The sequence below is a fragment of the Primulina huaijiensis genome, chromosome 9 (assembly GCF_012295235.1).
Source record: "Primulina huaijiensis isolate GDHJ02 chromosome 9, ASM1229523v2, whole genome shotgun sequence".
Classification (NCBI taxonomy): Eukaryota; Viridiplantae; Streptophyta; class Magnoliopsida; order Lamiales; family Gesneriaceae; genus Primulina; species Primulina huaijiensis.
The window spans coordinates 21,268,375-21,280,931 of NC_133314.1; the positions used below are offsets into that span (position 1 = coordinate 21,268,375).

Below are 12,557 nucleotides of genomic sequence, written 5' to 3' on the forward strand. Positions count from 1 at the left end.
CGACCCACGAAATTGATCCGTGAGACCGTCTCACAAGAGTTTTTGTGCAAAATATATGATCCATGTGCGGTATTTTGGACCATTATCTAGGAGAGGAAAATACACTTTAAATTCTAATTAAGCACAAATCTCAAAATCATTTTATATTTAATAAGATAATTTATAATCTTCAATCCAATAGTCTCTGTCTTATATGTTTCTTTCTTGAATAAAAAAGTAAACTCGAGATAGATATAAAATATTATTTCAAAAAGCCTTTGAAAGAATGACATTTTGCAGTGTCTTTTTTCCCTCTTTCCATCAAACACTGCTAATTACTGCCTTTAAAAGCCCCCTCCATGCACACGCTCTTTCACCAATCGAACTTCAAAAGAATCATCCCTTTTTCACAATCCTCGACATTTCAAAACTTTTCCCATTCATCCGATTTTCTCCCCTCAAAATTTCTCGACTCACTAATTAAGAACAACATCCTGCAAAGAAGAAAGTAAACCGTAGAGTTGTCTGATTTCATTTTTTCAAGAATCACAATCATGGCACATCCTAATAAACCCTCCCAAGAAACGATACCCTTCCCTCTCTTTGAACCCATTCTCACCAACACAGGCTTCACATTGCTCCAACGCAACACAGCCGCTGTGTCTCAGACGAGCGAGCGTCGGGGCCGGAAGAAGCCTGCTGAACCGGGGAGGTACCTCGGCGTCAGGCGGCGTCCCTGGGGCCGATTCGCTGCGGAGATAAGGGACCCCACCACCAAGGAAAGACACTGGTTAGGGACCTTTGATACCGCACAAGAAGCAGCATTGGCTTATGATAGGGCAGCCCTTTCGATGAAAGGCACTCAAGCAAGAACAAATTTCATATACTCTGATCAAACAAATCATTTCCACTCACTAAATGTGAACCCTTTTGATCATAACTTTCAGAACTTTTTTCAGCGATCATCATCACAGAACAGACGATCTGAAGCCAATGCAAACCATCCCTCCACCTGTACTCAGCCTGGTTTCAGTATGATCAATCATACTATCCAATCAGAAGCCGACGCCAGTCATTCCCGTGAATCTTCTTCATCGCGTAATGATGATAATCACAGCACCGTCTTTAACCTCTCCACAACGGACTCAAATTCTGGATATCTAGATTGCATTGTTCCCAACAAGTACTTGAATCCTTCCAGCTCTTCCGAGGCACAGAAAATATTGAGCAGCCCAAACTTGAGTCTCTCATCCGACCCGTGTGACGAAAGCTATAGCAATGCACTTCTTTCTGATGAATCCAGAATCGGAGATGTTGAAACAATGGGATACTGGAATCTTGAAAACCCTGAAATTTTTTCAAACTGTGATAATCACATGATGGGCTATGGATTCTTGGACAGTGATCAAATACAGCCATGGGAGGGGTTGGGTTCCAACTGTGAGCTTTCAGCCATGATAAATAACCCTTTGTCGAGTATGGGAGCTGATCACATGAATATTCTTCCAGCTACTGATTGTGAAAACAATATTCCGAAGTACTACAACTGGTACTGATTCCACGTCAAGTAGTTGCTCATCTTTGTTTCCTTCTTTTGTGGATTTAGGTTACTCACTCTTTTGAGCACGTGATGATTTGAAGCAGTCTATCGAGGGTTTATTAATGTACGAGATTTTACACATACAAGTCCTTGAAGTTAAAACAATTTTATCATCTTCTATATTTTATTTAATCTATATTAAGTAGGGTTTCAAGCGTGCCACAATATTATCTTATGTGACACATCCTACCCTTACAGCCAGTTGTTTTCATGAGTATGCTATATTAATATGTAGCATTAAGATCATGATCGTTACATTTATAAGTCGACGGGATCAATATATCATGCGTACATAAAAAATTTAAATGCATAAACACTTATTAAATTGAGGAACTCATTATTTTTTACTATTAAACAACCATGGAATGTGGAGCTTCATCGTATCAACATACTTTTATATCGATATAAATAATATTAGCTACGATAAGGCCTTCCTTAAAGGTTCCTATAAATATTGCAGTACAGTAATATGTACTAATTGTATCATTAACAAAAATCCAATGGTTAACTTAAGAAATCAATGGACAATAGTTGGCAAATTCAAGATTTTCTGTACAGTTTCATGTATTGGTCATAAATTTATAGTCAGAAGTGTTCGAGCAATTCAGACAACATAACTACATATTTCGCATAAACAGGCGTTATAAACTTGCCTAGTCATTCTCCATTATCGCTTCGTTTCCACTACAAAGCCCCAGACCGAAAAAGAGAACCTGAACAAATTCATGCCCATTCAATTTGGGATGGTCTTTTAACAAGAGATCAATGGATGAGAGAGTCGTGGAGATGGTTAAATTAAATGGAAGTGATGAGGAATGCATCTTTTTCGTTCTGAACAAGATAATATGAATAGACACAACAAGATTAAAAATTGAGCAGCGCTGTGAATGCCTAAAAGGATGTTTGTTTTATTTGTTATTGAAGAGACTAGGTGAAAAGGATAAACAAGGTCTTGCAAGATCTTGTGGGGGGTGTGATGGCTTTATTTTATGATGGAAATGGCAGTTTGTTGATCATGTTATGAACACGGATGGATTTTGAAGCGGATTTGCATCAATAACTCACATTTACTTGGTGACAGAGAGGATCTGATGACTCGACCCTTCTGTTTATCTTGAAGTGCGAATCTCGCCTCCCTGACTTGTGCCAACTCTTGAAGAGACAGAATTCATTCCAGATTGAGGAACACTTGGTTGAGGAACATGCTCGCTTTTTGAGAACATTGAACCAACTGAGGCACTTGAACTGTTCATAGATGACATCTGTGCTGAGAAGGCATCTTTACTGAAACCAGGAAGTAATTCGGGTCTCAGGTCTGATGACAAGGATGATGGAGCCAGAGTAGCATTTGTTGATCCCACAGGGTAAGGAGCAACAGGCATATCAGTTAGAGAGGAAGCAGACGGACTGTAACTCAACGTTCTCATTGAGTGATCGAATTTGCACGAGGGGCCAAATTTGCAAACTCCATTTTGTGCATAATGTAGACATGGTGGTGCTCCCTGAAAATGATGAGAGTGATACAAAAGATAAGGCGCAAGTCTCAGTTATGACCATACAACAGAATGCAATCACGAGTCCAACATCATCACCAAAGTGACAACACTTGTGAAATTGGGGTCAACAACAGGAAAATACAGAAGTTTGAAGGTTTCAACAACAGGAAAATACAGAAGTTTGAAGGTTTATATACAAGATCGGGGAGGGAGTGATGCAAAAAACGAAGATGAACGCAAATCTGCAGAAATTATGTAAGACTGATAGGCATATGAATTCCTCAAAGATCGTTAGTTTTCCAAGAAGTATAGACATGTTAGTTACACAGACCTAGCTCCATCAACTATGGAATTACTGGTGTTTATGGAAGCACGCCACCTGTTTTTAGAGAACTTAAAGAAGATCGATGGACAGAGGTACCCTATAACTCCAAGCTACGAAAGTTATGAGAATATGCTTACTCAAGCTCTGATGTTTGATACAAAAATATCTAGAAGAAAAATCTGAACCCTCTAATTACTGGCACAAACTCATACATCAGCCAATCAAACTGTCCCTCACAAATTTCACTCACCCAATTACTTGTTGCGCTGACAGTTAATAGCAGTAAAAATATTTTCACCATGACAGTTGTCATCGCTGCAATTCAGTGACACTCACTTTTCTCCCCACGAGTAACAGTTACAGTTTTGTAAGCCAATAAGTTCCAATCAAGCAATAATCCATTCCAGAAAGCCAGTAGAGGTCACAATTAACCGATATATGCAGGCTTGGAATCATTAGCAGCGTAACCAATAGAATAACCAAAGAAAAGGAAGAAGTGTTTCATTCCACAAAGCTCGGTTCCATATCAATATACTTAAGTATTGATCTGTCAAGTTCTAAGGATTGAGGGAACTTGAATAAAGATCCAAACCATTGTGTAATAGTAATGTCAATCATCTAAAAAAGCATAAAGAATCGCGATGATTATATATTTTTTCGCCAATTTAGAACAAGAGATCAATGCACTCATAGCATGTTATACTTCATTTAGAGCAGACACTAGGTCAAAATGAACATGCCCATTCAAGGCTGTATGCCATATAAAATTATGAACACCTTCTATATATAATTATCGGTTAGTTAGATTAACAATTACATATTCAAAATAGAGCTACATGCTTACCGGGCGTAGTGGTAGACCCATTGGACTTAGCATAAAACTTGTTTTTTGTGCACTCCACTCCGGTGGGTGATGATATTTACAAGTAGATCCAAATTTACAATCCCCTGTCCTCAAATAGTACTTGCATTCCGGTTGACCAGGTCTTTCTGGAAATGCATGTTCCTTTTGACTACTACTTGAGGGACCAGCTGGCGAAATGACAGAAAAGTATGGTCCGGTGTATGAGGTTGCCTGAGGAGATAACTGAGTTATCCCATAAACTGTGCCACTGCCAGAGGGTTGGGTACTTGGGAAGCCTGCAGGGCTAATCGACGCCTGTACAATGCACTTCTACTAGTTAGCATGAAACAAAAGCGTTTAAAAGTTAAAACGGTCGTAGTCAGCATGGAACAAAATCATTTAAAACAGTCACAAAGATAGGCAAACATGGGCTCAAGAAGGAAAAAAGAAGAGGCAAAACACTTCATCTACACTTACTGGGTAAGGTGTCCAACCAGGAACAGGAACAACTCCTGGAGGAAGGAGCAAGGGACCATAATTTCCAGGAACATAAGAACCTGGAAGTATGGGTGGCCTGGCTACTGGCCAGTTGCCGGAAATTACCCCATATTGTTGAGAAGATTGAACAGGATGCTGCAACGTAGTATAAACTGCAGGTGTGGCCACAGCTGCTGGACCAGCCAATGCCCCTGGACCAGGGGTTTGCTCTGGAACTTGGGTACCAACTGGTTGAGGATGATGAAATTTACAAGTAATGCCAAACTTGCAATGCCCTGTTTTAACATAATATGAACATTCCTTTTCTCCCTGCATCAAAAACTCAACAAGACACCTGGATAGTTAGTGAAACATTATCTAAAACGAAATCATAAAAGATGGAACAAAAATATGAAAAAGACTATATATTTCAAGGTTCCCTACCAGTCGCAAGGGATATCCGTAAAAATTCAGTGTCACTGGACCAGAAGAACCAACTCCATGCTTTGGATGGTGATACTTGCAGGACGCACCAAATTTGCACATTCCCGTCCGCATGTAGTACTATAAATTTGGTGCAAATAATGTCTGAATAAACTTCAGTATGAGCAGAATATTGAGAATAAAATATCTAAGGAATAGATCAACTTTTTTTCTTTGTTTTTAACAACTAAAAATAAAATAACTAAAATAGAAAAAACTTTGGACGGAAACTTTTCCAATGTAACTGTAAATAATTACAATAGGAATCGGAGATATATATAAAAAAGGAGTATGGCAAGTAACGCAGGCATAAAACAATAAAAGAAATCGGAAATCCTCATGAACGTCAATAGAAAAGGCCAACATCCTTTCAATTGACTAATAATTGCCGATTGCCACACCATATAAGACAAGAAAAGTCTTTCGATTATCTTAGTGACAACAAATACTAGTTTCATACAGAAGCATGCCGATTGCCACATCATCGACAAATACTAGTTTCATTCAGCGTGGTAAGGTGATAATAAACGCATGCCGATAACAAAATGATGGAACGTGAGAGAAAATGTAACGGGTATTTTTTGTTTTTTCTGGCAAAAACTACCACAACAAAATCAATTTAGAGGACAGGAAAAAGTTAAAAATTTTAAAATAAAAATAAGTAAAGAACAAGAGTAACTTATGGACTTGCAAATAGGATCAAACGAAACAAGAGGACGATAACGTATAGCAAGAAAACAAGGCACCATGGAACAATAAAGGAAAACTTTCAACAAAGAATAGACACAGGAGAATGATCTAAGCAACTGATATGTTTCCAACATAAAAAAATATGATGCCATACCAATGCCCATCATCCATAATATAGACAGTAAAGAGACAAAAAAAAGTTAAATAAGATTATTTAGCAAATATAACTATTTGAGTCTCAAGAATTCAACCAACATTAATCCCGAGGGCCGAGGATACAATATATATAAAAATACGTTGACACAATGGATACGACCATTTGGTTACTGATTTGATATACCATAATACCATCTAATCTAACAAAAAAAAGGCCAATTCACAACCAACCAGTAGAAACTTACCTTTCCAAACCAACAAGAAGACAAATTTATAGTTAGGTTGCACAATCGAAGAAACTGAAATCCCCAAGACATCAAGGAATCATTAAAAACATCAAGTACAAGATGTAGAACAGAGCACTTAGATTTATGCCCTATATCATTTAGCAATTTACGTACTGCACCAAATTTAAGAGTATATATCTGAATATATTTCAGCTTAGTTGCATAAACATGGTTATCTGAAAGCTGAAAACCAAAGGCGAAAATCTAGACCTCACAGACAGGTTGCCCAAGGCCTTCTGGATGTTCACTTCCGCCAGCCCTCATAGTTCCCATGGCCTATAATTAGTAAAAAAACCAACATTCTATCACTTCATTTCCTCGGTCGAATCTTATAATAAGTCAAAACCATCACAACCTCACTTAAACAAGAAAGACTCCATGTATACCAAAATTACCGAAAATTCCATACAAGATTCCACTACTCTACTCATTGAATGTGTGATTACTGTGAACATTATGATTTAAATATTTTTCTCTATCTTACCTACTCTGTTTCATCAAAACAATTTAAAACACCTCTAAAACAAGAAAGGCTGGTTGTGTACATTCACTGTCATTAATATTTGACAGGACATCGTCCATCAGACTCAATGCATGATTGAATCAATTTTATCATCCCAAGATGAGATATTTTTCCAAACTATTTCATGACTACAACTATAATCAGAGCAACACAAGAAAGACAAAAATTTTACCCAGATTATCATCAAATCGGCACAAAATATCAATAAATTCCAATCTTAGACACAATGATCACACAAATCGTGCATTGAAAAAATCAAAACTGAATCCTACAGCTAAAAAAACTGGGGATTTTACCACGCCACGATCACGGGGATGATTGAACCGACACCTATTGCCGTATCCACAGAATCCAGTCCTCAAGAAATAAATACAATCGGGATCATCAGGCCTCTCAGGGTACGACTCGGGCCCACCACCAAGCCCCAATTGCCACATAGGTTCTGCATTAAAATATCAACCACAACTCGTCAACATTACCAAAAAAAAAAAAAAAGCACGCTCAAATTCAGGTGAAATTCAAATGAAATGAAAATGTAACCAACCTTCAAGCCCAGTTTCTCCTCCCGGCGCCACCCATTCCCCAATCGACTCCCCCGGTACCCCTTCCATTGCCTGGATTCCACTGTACCTCTCCATACACACACACTCCCTCCAAAATATACAAAAAAAAGTATAAATACACAAGTACAACACAAAAATTTCGTAGTAAAACGAAGGTATTCACCGAGATAATGCAAGAACTTGGGTATATAAACAAGAGTTTATAGATACAAATCACACAGAGATGTGTGTGATTGTGTGAGAGAGAAGCGGTTTGATCGAATGGAATTTCGGTAGTTTTAGAGAGAGAAGGGGTTTTCCAGTGATATTTTGGAACTCACTTGCCTTTTATATATTTCACACACTGCGTGTGTTTGTGATTTTTGTGCACTTTTTGTGACCCTTTTTTTATTAATTAATAAAATAAAATAAAATATTTTCCTTTTTCTTAAAAAAAATATATACTTTTTTATTTTTATTTTTTATTTTAAATATATATACACTTTATTTTTATTTTTATTTTTATTTTTATTTTTATTTTGTCAGCTTTATGACGCGCCAAATATGCGTACCTAACAGTAATCTCACGCATGCAGGGTGGTACTTAATGAGTGTGCGAAAATACCGATTTGTCCTTCCGTGAACAACCAGTTGTCATATTGCAATTACATCGTATTCCGAATATTAAAAAATATTAATTTCTTAGTTTTTTTAAAAAAAATCAAGCATATTTAATTAATGTGCTAAAAAAATTAAGCATATTTACCACATTTGTAAGGGTTTTGATGCCTGATTAAAAAGTTTTAAAAATAATTCAGTATACGCATGTGGTTTTTCATTTTTTTTAAATTGATTAATTTTTCCTCGTAGATAAAATTTGGCATGATCGAGATTTGTATAAATTAATTTTATGTAGCGATAAATATATGATTTTTAGAGCTTGAATTTGTAGTATGTTGAGTTTCTAAATAGATGTGATAAAATATTAAAAAGAACTTTTACATATGGTTTCATAAAACTTGGTGAAGAAAATTAATTCCCACGACACAATGTTTAACCCCTGTTATTAGTTTACTTATCCCAAGTATTTTTTTATATTTTTTTGGAATAAATTAAAAAGGACACTATTTTTATGGTCACAGAGTCATTTCACACTCAATTCAACGAGTCACTTTGAAACCAGAGAAGATGAAAGAGAACAACGAAAGAAGAAACATCGGACGACACCCACTCTCCGCCGTGAGATTTCCATCCAACGCACTTGCTCGTGACGAATGGAGATTTAGGGATTGCTGAAGGAGATTATTCAAAGTTAACTCCGACGAGTATCTTGAAAAGTAGAACTTATATATCTTATTTCAGAGTTGTTCAATGATACCAAAACACTTCGAGTTTCTATTCAATGTAATATGGATATAATAAATTTGTACGTCAGACCTTCAATTATATATTAAACTAATAGAATCAAAATGATCTTAGAATTACAAAGATTTTCTACTTTTCACATGTTCCCCTGATTTCATATGTGCATGATTTCTTGATTCAGTTCTTTTTACAAGAGATAAAATTAAATGATGTCTCATTATAATTTTGGTATTCTATATTATCAAATTTTAGTCTTAATCCGATATTTTTATTTTTTTCCCCAAATTTGGTATTTTCTCGATGTGGAGCTGATTAGGCTCTTACATGGTTTTGATATCATGACAACTGAAAACTTAAGTAGTTTCACATCAACATTCTTTATATCAAAAAAAAAATTTTTACACGACTAAGATATATTTTTAATAACATAAAAGACCAAAATCGCATATATAAAATTTTTTTAAAAGATAAATAAATTTAGAACCTAAGTTCATAATTTTTCATTTGATTATGGTATACTATGGGATTAAGTAATTTTAACTATTTTACCTGAATAATATATATTGAGTATATTAGCATAAGTACTATAAAATTTTACAATATAATCCTTGTTATATAATTGTATCCCTTTGCACATTTTATTATACTTTATTTTTCACTGATGACGAGCCTTCAAGTAATTGTTATTCATAAAGGACAAACTATGAAACATACATTTTGATTACCATGAATGTCACACAATTTTTTTTTTTATTAATGACGAGAGAAGTACAATTTGTCCATGTGTATTAAGTATCCATTTCACAAGAGGGTGTTTTTGTAATTTAATAAGATGTGACGCAAGAGGTTTCAAAGTCCCGTAATTATCAAATAAAAAAATGTCACGTATCAACGAAAGTCTAATACTTTAATATTTACCACTTGGACAAAGACCACACCTGTTGTTAACACGTGCATCGACGTATTAACCATAAACAAGTCAAGTAGTGGATAATTATATTCAAGATATTTGGCACTAATAATTATATAAAAATCAATAATAATAATAATAATAATAAACAACATATAAAATCATATGAATTTAATTTCAATTACGCATCTTAATAAAATTATTTTACGTTACTCTTATTGACGGATAAAGGTTTTCTTCCAATATTTGTTTTAATTATGAAACGATATGAGTTTGAACTTGTGAGATACTGGATATGACTTATTTAAAATTTGAATGGGTCTCAGTGAAACCGTCTCACGGATCTTAATATGTGAGACGGGTCAACCTACCGATATTCACAATAAAAATTAATACTATTAACATAAAAAGTAATAATTTTTCATGGATGACCCAAATAAGAGATCCGTCTCACAAATACGACCCGTGAGACCGTCTCACACAAGTTTTTGCCTTAAAATTTTTAATTGAATTCAAGTTTGACTTTTATATTTTAATAAATTTATATTTGAATCAAGAAATTTGAGATTATAAATTTCAAATTTTTGTCAAATTTTTTTCTTGTTTGAATAAATTTTAATTTATATGAATTTTAAATGTATTTCCTATGTATCCAAACAATTTCAGAATACGGCCCAAATTTTTTTAAAAAAAAATTATTTTCATTCGTGGTGTTGAGGTGTTCCTCCCCAACCATGAAGATTAGGTGTAAATGTTGGGAAGGTGTGAAGACGCGCCTGAAAAGAGAGTGGGGGGAATTTAATAGAGTGAGAGAAGTTGATTACGGAGGTTTTTTCAGTTGAATTCTCTCGTGGTGGGAAATTCCACGAAAGACTATGTCGTCATACACGCGTTGCATCATATAATATAAAAATATTACATAAATATTATCGTAAAACTTAAAAAAATATTTATGTGGAAAAATTATTATTCAAATTCAACTTTTATTTACATAAAATTTTGAAAACAGAATGATGTGAAAAAAATATAAATTATATATAATAATAATAATTTAAATAACGCATATATCGTATGTATATGTACGGAAATAACATCATGATATTTTATTTGGACAGCCGTCTACTACAAATTTGAATTTCCTTTACGATAAATAAACGATAATTGAGCCTAGTCCAACGAGAAACGAATATAATATCACAGACACAGAATAGGGGGCGATTCGGCTTCTACCTATGAATTTAATCGATGCAAAATGATGTGATAACACTCAATTTTGGATAACAATTTTCTCCGCATATTCGAGGCTCCGCGGGGAAATCTCAAGACGGAAAGAGTTTACTGTGACAAGATATTAAACTCAGATAAATAACAAAACGTTTCAAATTATTTTTTTCAGAAAAACAAAATTTTAATTTGTAACATATAATTGTATTTACGTACATCGCACGTGCTTTATGCTAGTTATATTGAGTACGTAATATGCATTAGATCTTTGCTTTTTTATAGTAACTAAGATAGCAACTTTGGATGTTAGAATTTATTATTGCTTTTTTTTTTTTTAATTAAGCATTCAACATATTATAAAGCGGTAAAACATCAATTCTCAGCAATTTTCTCACTTTTGGAGTTGCTAATTCTCCTACTTTTGGAAAAAAGAATGTTCTCATTAGATGACATTATGCAGTTTATGGGTAATGTTGGCACCAGTTGAAAACATTATTTGGTAGCTTTTACATTATGAATTTACTTTTCAACATCCACAACTGACTTATACTTCAGGGTCAAAATTGCAGTTAAACTGTGAAAATATTGATCATGTTGGATGATTCAGTGTTAGAAACTCTGCCCATGAATCAAGAGAAACGAACTTGTAGATCCTCAAGGGTAAAAACTTGAGGGCATAATTCAGTATCAAGTATTGAAGTTGCTTGCAGGAAAACATCATAATCTGGAAGAGGTTCAGTTATAGATGTTAGATCTATTCCTGAAGAAAATCCGGATCCTATTTGATCCATCCCAAAAAGAACTAGAAAAAAGAACAAAATTCATGTGTCTGAGGTGAGATAGGCATAAAAAGTTTCTTCTCATTGCTCATCAATATTGTTATGGTTTTTCTCTCTCAATTGCCTAATTGATACAATTATCTTGTGTATTGTAAGGAAACTGCTAAGTTTGCCCCTCTCTCTCTTGAATTCGAGATACTTTAAGCTTATCTCCACACTAAAGAGATGAAATTTGTGAGCAAGAATGTGAAGCTGAAGCTTGATGCTACTTGTTCGTGCTTTAAAATTCACTGTGTTCTACATAGCTTACCTCTTCATCCATTATTCTATGTGAATTCTTTCATTATTTGCTACCTTTTTTGGTACGATTTCTTTCTTCATTTGGCAGGATATTGACTGCAGAATTGCACCATCAGACATTGCACAGATACTAGATTATGCTACCACGATCTTACGCCCCCGCAGTTCGCATAACCTTCCTATTGATACTGAAATATAGAGGTGCATGGGTATCGTCAGGAACCAAAAAATGGAACTAATACCTACATAGTGTCATTAGTGAAATTGGACTTCTGTTGATTCTTGAATCTTTATAAATACACAAGTTCTTGCGCTGATTTTCTTCACTCTGACGCAAGTAATTTATCGTTGTAACTTTATCAATAAGTTTTGAGTGATTAAATATTAGAGATGTTATGTAAACATCTGAAAGTGTCGCGAGTTTTGACTTGATGGAGTCGCTAATAGTAAACTAAATGCTTGCAAACACATCATTTCGATGATTCTCTTATTCACTCCCCCATCATATTCATATTTCGGATATGATTTTCTTCTGAATTTCAAACACTATATTCATGTCGAGAAAACATTACTCATG

The 12,557-nt window shown here is 34.7% G+C and overlaps 2 protein-coding genes across 3 annotated transcripts; one reads left to right on the forward strand and one right to left on the reverse strand.

The window, feature by feature from the left end:
* The first annotated feature begins 294 nt into the window (after positions 1-294).
* On the forward strand, positions 295-1,535 carry LOC140983961 (uncharacterized). The gene has a single exon (XM_073451112.1). The coding sequence runs from the start codon at positions 534-536 to the stop codon at positions 1,533-1,535; it is 1,002 nt and encodes a 333-aa protein (XP_073307213.1). The 5' UTR covers positions 295-533.
* A 1,011-nt stretch (positions 1,536-2,546) lies between these two features.
* LOC140984577 (zinc finger CCCH domain-containing protein 32-like) lies at positions 2,547-7,734 on the reverse strand. 2 transcript variants are annotated; one of them, XM_073452108.1, is made up of 7 exons: positions 7,405-7,733; positions 7,157-7,302; positions 6,548-6,613; positions 5,166-5,285; positions 4,722-5,051; positions 4,245-4,559; positions 2,547-3,081 (listed from the first exon to the last, which is right to left on the reverse strand). In XM_073452108.1, the coding sequence occupies exons 1-7, from the start codon at positions 7,496-7,498 to the stop codon at positions 2,689-2,691; spliced, it is 1,464 nt and encodes a 487-aa protein (XP_073308209.1). In that variant the 5' UTR covers positions 7,499-7,733; the 3' UTR covers positions 2,547-2,688. The 2 variants fall into 2 exon arrangements, with proteins under 2 accessions (XP_073308209.1, XP_073308210.1); XM_073452109.1 differs by lacking the exon at positions 6,548-6,613 and having other exon boundaries at positions 7,405-7,734.
* Positions 7,735-12,557: the final 4,823 nt, after the last annotated feature.

Excerpts from the sequence above, each read along its gene's own strand:
- LOC140983961 (XM_073451112.1), top strand. The coding sequence starts at position 534 with ATGGCACATCCTAATAAACCCTCCCAAGAAACGATACCCTTCCCTCTC.
- LOC140984577 (XM_073452108.1), bottom strand. The coding sequence starts at position 7,498 with ATGGAGAGGTACAGTGGAATCCAGGCAATGGAAGGGGTACCGGGGGAG. Across the intron at positions 6,614-7,156 it reads ATCCCCGTGATCGTGGCGTG|GCCATGGGAACTATGAGGGC; the intron begins GTAAAATCCCCA and ends TACTAATTATAG. Across the intron at positions 3,082-4,244 it reads TGGGTCTACCACTACGCCCG|GGAGCACCACCATGTCTACA; the intron begins GTAAGCATGTAG and ends CATCATTTTCAG.